This window comes from Pygocentrus nattereri, chromosome 2 (genome assembly GCF_015220715.1).
Source record: "Pygocentrus nattereri isolate fPygNat1 chromosome 2, fPygNat1.pri, whole genome shotgun sequence".
Taxonomy (NCBI): domain Eukaryota; kingdom Metazoa; phylum Chordata; class Actinopteri; order Characiformes; family Serrasalmidae; genus Pygocentrus; species Pygocentrus nattereri.
The window spans coordinates 18,063,057-18,071,825 of NC_051212.1; the positions used below are offsets into that span (position 1 = coordinate 18,063,057).

At 38.9% G+C, this 8,769-nt stretch overlaps 1 protein-coding gene across 1 annotated transcript; it reads right to left on the bottom strand.

The window, feature by feature from the left end:
- Positions 1-1,670: 1,670 nt before the first annotated feature.
- On the bottom strand, positions 1,671-6,933 carry trmt10b (tRNA methyltransferase 10B). Its single transcript, XM_017682474.1, has 8 exons — positions 6,498-6,933; positions 5,366-5,471; positions 4,636-4,760; positions 4,318-4,470; positions 2,880-2,958; positions 2,730-2,797; positions 2,419-2,542; positions 1,671-2,261 (listed from the first exon to the last, which is right to left on the bottom strand). Exons 1-8 carry the CDS (start codon positions 6,633-6,635, stop codon positions 2,140-2,142), a joined length of 915 nt encoding a protein of 304 aa, XP_017537963.1. The 5' UTR covers positions 6,636-6,933; the 3' UTR covers positions 1,671-2,139.
- Between the last annotated feature and the right edge of the window lie 1,836 nt (positions 6,934-8,769).

An 8,769-nucleotide genomic window follows, 5' to 3' on the forward strand; every position in this document is an offset into this window, starting at 1 on the left:
CATTGAGAGGAGCCAGCTGAGGTGATTCGGGCATCTGATCCGGATGCCCCCTGGACGCCTCTCGGTGGGGTGTACCAGGCACGGCCTACCGGGACAAGACCCCAGGGTCATCCTAGGACCCACTGGAGGGATTATATCTCCAAGTTGGCCTGGGAGCAGCTTGAGGTCCCCAGAATGAGCTGGCGGAAGTTGCGGAGGACAGGGTCATCTGGGATTCTCTACTCTCCCAACTGCTACCGCGACCCTATCTGGACTGAGGGGTTAACGATGATGATTACCTTTGTGTTAACACGTAAATATTCATCATAATATTCATCATAAATATTTTGCATGGTAACGCGTTAATACGGGGGCAATACGCAAGCCTTTTTGTTAACCAGTGGTGGACAGTAACTAAGTAAATGTAATTCGTTACTGTACTTAAGTAGTTTTTTCATGTATCTGTACTTTTCTTAAGTATTTCCATTTTGGGTGACTTTTTACTTTCACTCCACTACATTTCAAAGTCAAATATCTTACTTTTTACTCCACTACATTTTGAGAAATCTGTCTTTCCTTTTGTTTTTTGTCTGTATAAAAATGTAACAAGTCAAAACGAAAGAAGCGCAAAGCCAGACCACCAATCAGGGCACAGTGGTCACTTTGTTCTGAGCTTGTTTTGACCTGTTGGTCATACCAATCCAGTAAAAGCACACGGTTAAACGTCAGTGCAGCCGCGTAAAAATTTGGGAGCACATACGTCTAACTAAAAGATGAACTAACCTAACTTTGTGTAAATAGACCACAATATAGAAATATGTACACATACGCAGTCGTGACTGGCATGTTTCTTTTTTTCTGAATTCATACAAACACTTTCATTTTATAGTAAATGAGTTTTGGGTAGTTTATGTTTATGAACAGAGACCTACAGATATCTCTGCCTATGAAAACCAATATTTAACAAATGACAAAGCTAGAACTTCACATCAGAAGCCTTTATCCAGTGTTTAGAGAGCCGCAGCTTACACTCACAATTAGAGACCTGCTCTGAACATAAGAATCTTTGTTACAATATTAGCCATCTGCATACTTCTTTAAAATACATATCTAATCTAGATGGACAGCATTTTAAGTCAACAACCTTATTCTTTAACAGAGTTGTGTCTTTCCCATGATTCAAATAATCAGACGAATAGTATCTTAACTCCCCAAACAGCAAATCTGTAAGTTTATCAAGTGAAGAAATGCCTTTTTTACATCCGGTTGGTTAGTGTAGTGGTTAACATCTCTGCGCTGTAGGGTGGGGTTCAATCCCTGCCTGGGCAAACACCCTACACTATACCAATAAGAGTCCTTGGGCAAGACTCCTAACACTGCCTACCTGTCTAAAATGATCCAATTGTAAGTCGCTCTGGATAAGAGCGTCTGCCAAATGCTGTAAAAGAGAAATAAATCTGACACAATCATAACCACTAATTGAAAAACAATAATTGGTAAGCTTACCAAAAACATTTTAAGTAATTAAGAATCAATCCTACATTGTTTTCTCTTCATTTAAAAAACTTTTATACTGCTCACATTTGCTTGGACACAGTGCCACCGATATAAAACTGCTTCTGCCACTGTTTGTGAAACTTTCTAGAGCTTACTGTAAAATTTTTTTTTTACTAAGAAATAAAGACAGGGCATTAAAATAAAGACATTTATTTTACATGACAAGTCTCTGAAAACCATCAGTGTAGCAGAATCATAGTAAAACTAAATGAAAAGGTGTTTTAAAAACATAATCTCAATCGAATAAACGATTTTGTTTACCAAAGGTTATTGTGGTTTCAAATTGCAGCTATGAAGCGAGTTGTGCAAACAGTAAATCAGCCGTAGCTGATTATACATGAACCGATTACTCTGTTCAGATCAAACTGTCCCTGAGATGATTGTGTGTTGATTGATGTTCAGTGTCCATGACAGATATTACTTCGGCACTTTGTAATCATTCTTGTGCCATCCACATGAACCCTGCTAAAGAACTCAAGCAGCCAAATCAATGCTTGTTTTTGGTGCACAACATTTGCTAGATCCTCAGTGGTTCAAGGTCCACGAGACTTCTACATAACTTGGTGTTTGTTTCTCATGGTGTCTGTTTATTGACATCTCCGGTCATCGTGGTCCCTCTGGCAGGGCTTCAGAAGAAGCCACATATCCTTTCCCTACTGGAATACCAGCACTGAGGGCTGTGGTCCAACTTCCGGTATCACGATACGTCAGCAGGATTTCAAACACTACGAGTAAACACAGCAAAGTTTCACAGTCAATGAAAGATTCCAAAGTACACAGTTGTACATGCAAACAGTTGCTTGAATCTCCTAAGGACTGGTAACTGATGAAAACAATGCTAATCTGAGCTTGTTGCACAAAGAAGAAAAGAGAGGACCACACCTTGGTTGATGGCCAAAATTTTTGAGTAAAAGTTCTTTGAGTTGGGTTTCTTCACCATATACTCATCAATGGGCAGCCTTGCCATCTGCACACCAAGCTCTTTAGCCCTTGTGTAGCTTATTTTCTGTTCAACACATTTAAATTATATTCCAATATATCACAATTATAGCGCTGTGTAAAAACTCACAGAAGCTTTCATAACTGTAATAATACTGAATAACCCAAACTATGTGTTTATTAACAATATATAACTATTTGATATGAGATAAGTCTGGTAAATGGACTGAACTGAAAAGCAACTGCAGACAAACCTTCTGAATGCTCTCATCCACAAGACCTCCAAGAATGTAGACTTTGTCATCATCGACTTGTTCTAAAGCTGAAAGCAATCAATCACATGTGTTTTGACTTTTAAGAGCTTTAATTCATTTTCAATACAAAAAGTAAAGCACAGCCCAAACCTTCACTTGCATCTGGAGTTAAGTAAATTATGTCTTCAGAGGGAAAGAGCTCTATCCAGCTGTCTTCCGTGACATCAATCTGTTAAAAAAAAAAAAAAAAGTGTAAAATGGTCAAAAGTTGACTGCCCTGCGATGGACTGGCCACCTGTCCAGGGTGTATCCTGCCTTTCGCCCGATGACGAAATAGGCTCCATAGGGATAGGCTCCAACAGTGTTTCCCAACCCTTGTCCTGGAAACTCACTGCTTAGCACAGTTTAGTCTTTACTCTGCACATGATCCAATTAAATCAGCTCAAAAACAACCCTTTAGTAAGTTTAGTGTGTTCAAGCAGGGCATGTACCAAAATGTGCCAGGCAGTGGGCCTCCAGAACCAGAGATGGGAGACACTGCTGTGAATACAGACCATGTGCATATGCTGCACTGATGCACTAGAGGAAAAAAAGTTTTGTTCAACTGTACATTTGTGTGTATATGTGGCTGAGATGATGATAAAATTAATTTAAGATTTTGAGTTTTCTTTTCAGTCACACTGAAAAAGTTTGGGCACCCTGTCCAAATAACATATTTTGATGATTTTTGAAGACAAACTAAGTTAAAAAATCTGTAAATATTATTCCAGTCACTTCATTTGATTAACTCCAACAATAGAAAAAAAAGGTAATTCTGGTGTGTGTAAAGCTGTAGACACTTAAGCACTAACTGAGTACTTAGTAATAGCCCTTTTGACAGTTATCACTGCTTGCAAATTCTTTCTAAACTTATTTTAGAATTTTTCACCAACTGCTTCTAGCTCTGCAATATTCTTGGGCTGTCTTGTATGCACAGCATGTTTAAGATCTACCCTCAGGTCCAAGTCAGAGGACTGTTCATGATGGATATTGGATCATTGTCCTGTTATAGAAGCGAGTCTCTTTTCAGCTTCAAGTACACTAGCATTCTTCTGTCAGCTAAACCTTCCTGCAAATCTTCTGCTGTCATATGGGGATTTCTGGTCAGCATATGAGTTTTTTTGGTCTTCCAGATCTTGCATTGACTTCCAGTTTCCCCCTGAACTGCCTAAAAGACTGATCATACAGAGGAAACAGCAAGATGGAAGCACATTAATGTCTTTTTATAGCCTTGCTCTGCTTTGTAGGTATTAGGTGGGTATACTCTACCAGCTGCTTTGCAGATCTCATCGTTAAGTATTAGCACAGGGCTTAAATAGTCCGAAGATTTGTTACGTTCTGGAATTATAATCATCTGATAATTCCTAATGACAATTCTCGACCTGCCTAATAAGTCCTAACAAGTCAATTACAGTCTAACAAGTTAATTAGGTTCTGAGACTTTATGACTGGGTCCCCAAACTTTTGCACATGCCACAATAACTTTTATTTTGAATTTTTAAATATGTTTTTGTCTTTGATGCTTTAATCATTCACAGACAGTACAGACCAAGTAGTTCAGAAATCCGGCATTCATTCTGATGCATTCTCTGTAGAGTAGACCGTCCTTTTTCATGTCCGTCAAGAAGAGGTGGAAAGGCTGCTGGGTTTTCTTATTGGACCCATAGAGTCGTCTTATCTGACATGCAAGACGACTGATCTCCTAGAGGTGAAACATGTTAAGATGATTCAAATACAGAACAGCACCATAACAATTAATTACTACACATTAACAACTTCTCATGACTTTTTTGTTTGTTTTTACATTTACAAGAAACAGAATCTATGTTATGGGGCACTGATCAAGGTTTAACAGAGAGACTCTCACTTTGTGTGACATGCAGTCAGTCATGCTCAGATCCACGCACAGTCTTGGTCCAGTTGTTCTAGCCTCCTCTAGACGCTCTTTGGTGATCGCCTTGACGACACGTTTACTGAACTGAGGCACAAAATCTAAAAGAGACCAACACAGACACAAATAAATTATTAGATAAATAATATTAGAATAAATTGTTACAACAAAATGATTCAGAAATAAAGTGATGAAAACGGTACCACTTGAAATGAATGTAAACTCCAAGACCAGTTGTGATTTGGGAGAAACTAACCTGGACTGCATCATATAATGGACAGTGGCTCCACCTACTGGTTGAACTCTAATCTGCCAATAGGGAAACTTAGACCAGCACAGACACAATGGCTGGATGCCATGAACAAAAGGCCATATTGATGTTATTTGATAAAATTTTCGATCTCAACAAAATAAAAGTTAATTCTTGAATTTTCTTGCTTAGAAAAAAAATATGATAAAATGCGAATCAGCAAATTAACTCATCATTGCATAGTGATGAGATGCTAAAGTTCATGTAACTGTATGTAAGGTCATTGATGACTTTCTTTAGAAATCCTGCTTCAGTAGGCCCACACTAGCCCACAGCCCTTTCGTACATTCATTCATTCAATCAATCAATCAATCAATCAATCAATCAATAAATAAATAAATAAATAAAAAGGTGTCAGATGTTCCCTTATCCAGGCTTTTTAAGTAATGAGGTCACCTTTTTCTTGCTGGCTCTGCTTCCTCCTCTGTTTTTCCTCTTTCCTTTTGCGTCTCTTTGCCTCTAACCTCCTCTCCCAGTTCCGCTGCTTTCTCATGACATTTTTCTGTAATATCACCACAAGAAGTACATACATTCTATTCATTTGCTCCTGTAATCACATATAGACGACATGCACTGATTTCTATGTCAGAACCATTAAATTGATTAAATGATTACTCGGACACTCAGCTGTCAACAGGTACTGACAGTAGTGGCAGTGTGACAATATAAGACATTGTCATAGTATGAGTGAAACATCACAGATAGTTTCAATATTGTAGTAAAACAGGAGCATCCCTTCATGTGCCCGACCTGTACGTCACCAATTCTCAACACGAAACAACATGAACTGAATGCAGATCACAGCAGTGACCTCCACCTTTTCCTAGATCTTGTTCAATGGAGAATCATCCTGCTGGATGGACACTTTCACATACTGACACAGTGCAAGTCCAAAGAGGTTTATTTAGCAGGTAAAATGGAAGCTAAAAAGTTAAAACAGCTCGTTTGTGTGCGATGTTAATAAAACCAACACATTTATCATTCTATTTGTCTATTCAGCACAGAGCAGTTCAGCTCCAGCCATTCTCAGTGAAGTTATAAAAAGTGTTTTAGCTCCGAGTGATTTCTCAGGGAACGGGAAAACAGGGCAGCCAATCAGAACAGAGATCGTTTACATGTAAAGAACTTCATTCCCAAATGCTGTATTTGTAACATGTCCATTTGTAAGATGTCCAAAATGAATAACGGCTGATATTTAATGCACTTTGTCAAAAAAAAAAAAAAAAACGAATTATTATTTCTCTGACAAAATGTGGCATTAATCATGAAGGAGCACTGATATCATGGGAAAAAAATGAACACAAGTGTCACTTAATGCATTTTAGAACAAAACCCTTAATATACCATATACGTCTTAACGGCTCAGCGGCCTGTTCAATTCTAATGAATAAGACACTTCATGTAAAAATGAACTACAACTGTTTTCGGTCCACAAAACAACATAAATGCTGTAAGTGCATATTCTGTGGACCCTTTAAAGTAACATCTAACAGACCTGATAATAAAGAGTAACACAGACTGAGCTTACAGAGCACAAGGTTTCCTCTCTGTCTGCTGCACTGGAGCTCAGTTCCACATCAACACTGAGCAGCTCCATCAGGTCAGACACGGAGTCCTCAGTCAGGATCATCTGCTGCGCCACAGAACTGCAGAGCTTCTCGTTCATCTCGAAGACGGAGTGAAGAGCAGCAGCTCCAGAGACTCAGAAGGAGCACGGAGGTGCAGTTTGTGTACAGAGCTCGGACATGAGCTCAGGGCTGAGGAGCTCAGTGAAGCAGAGCAGCTCAAACCTCACAGCTCTGAGAGTCGAACAGTGATCTACAGCTGAACTGACCCGCACACCAGACCAGAGCTGGGGTAACTGACGGTTAAAAAAACGACGGTTAAGGGTTCCTACAAACTACAGCTCAGACAGAGAACCTACAGAGAACCTGAAGAGAACCCGGCTCTGGCTCACACACGGAGATCTGTCGCATGTTGATGACGCAAAGTTCCGTCACAGCGTTTTGACCAATAGCGCGGCTGCAAAATCCAAACGCTAAGAAGAACATACGAAAATACTATCTATCTATCTATCTATCTATCTATCTATCTATCTATCTATCTATCTATCTATCTATCTATCTATCTATCTATCCGTCTGTTTGTCTGTCTATCTGTCTGTCTGTCTGTCTGTCTGTCTATCTATTTGTCTCTCTGTCTATCTGTCTGTCTGTCTGTCTGTCTGTCTGTCTGTCTGTCTATTTGTCTGTCTGTCTGTCTGTCTATCTATCTATCTGTCTGTCTGTCTGTCTGTCTGTCTGTCTGTCTGTCTATCTATCTGTCTGTCTGTCTGTCTGTCTATCTATCTGTCTATCTGTCTGTCTGTCTGTCTGTCTGTCTGTCTGTTTTTTTCTTTATTTTTATTTTTGTATGAAAGATGCCTAAAAGTAGGTTATCATTATCAAACTACTGATTCACTCTAATAACCCACAGAATGAACTACACTGAGCAATATTTCAGGATTTGTTACTGAATTAGAGCCATTATTTTGCCCCACAGTATCTGATCCAGCACTTTCTGCTGAGATCAGCTCAATACAGAAATCAATCACTACTGACATTATTTATATTATTTACCATTTGTTTTATTTACTTGTTATTGTTGATTTCATGAATGTAGTGCATTATTTTTAAATGGTGAACTGTCTGTAACATATCAGCATCAGAAATAAAGACTGCTCTCCTCTGATTGAGACACTTCTGGATTACAGCACAATAATCAAGCTGGAAAATGAACAACAAAACAGAACAGAATGAAATGAAAAAAGAGGATTAGTAACTAAATGTTAACAACTAGTATTATACAGCTAAAAAAGGAATAAATAGCAGGTTTCTTTCATCAACAAGCACTCATACATTCAAAGTGAAGATGTTTTTATGAAAGTGCTAAAAGTGAGGAAAATGTTTCAGTTAACTGAATTTCTAATATTTATAACTGCATTTTAAGTAATACTGTATCTCACAGAAGACATTACATCAGCTTGGGTTCGGTTTTCAGTCTAACTGTAAATATAGTTACATGTTACATGTTTTCATAACTCATATGTTTTCAGTTGAGGATTTAAAAGCCATAAGAAGTGCATAATAATGGAAGCTCCAAGATTTATTAATATCAGCTGCCTGACAGATAAGAGGTGCAGCAACTCTGCATTTAGACCAGGTTCAGGCTTCAGGTTTTATTGAGATGCTGTTATGCCCGTGTTTAAAAGGAACAATTTCCATTTCTTAAACAGATAAAGTTGATGAAAAGTATATCACACTCAGAGCTCTTTATAAAGATCCAGTGATGTTTATATCTGATGACATGAGGCACTAATGGAAGGTGTTTGACTTCATCCTGATGTACAGAAAGACTGACTACACTATATTGCCAAAAGTATTCAGTCATACAGACATACAGGTGTATAAAGCCGAGCCCCTAGGCCTGCAGACTGCTTCTACAAACATTAGTGAAAGAATGGGTCGCTCTCAGGAGCTCAATGAATTCCAGCATGGTACCATGATAGAATGCCACTTGTGCAACAAGTCCAGTCGTGAAATTTCTCCACTACTAAATATTCCACAGTCAACTGTCAGTGGTATTATAACAAAGTGGAAGCGATTGGAAACGACAGCAACTCAGCCACAAAGTGGTCGGCCACGTAAAATGACAGAGCGGGGTCAGCAGATGCTGAGGCGCATAGTGCGCAGAGGTCACCAACTTTCTGCAGAGTCAATCGCTACAGACCTCCAAACTTCATGTGGCCTTCAGGTTAGCTC

Coding starts and splice junctions, on each gene's coding strand:
- trmt10b (XM_017682474.1), bottom strand. CDS start 6,635: ATGAACGAGAAGCTCTGCAGTTCTGTGGCGCAGCAGATGATCCTGACT. Junction 4,471..4,635: donor CTGACTGCATGTCACACAAA/GTGAGAGTCTCT, acceptor TTTCACCTCTAG/GAGATCAGTCGTCTTGCATG. Junction 2,798..2,879: donor AACTCCAGATGCAAGTGAAG/GTTTGGGCTGTG, acceptor GATTGCTTTCAG/CTTTAGAACAAGTCGATGAT.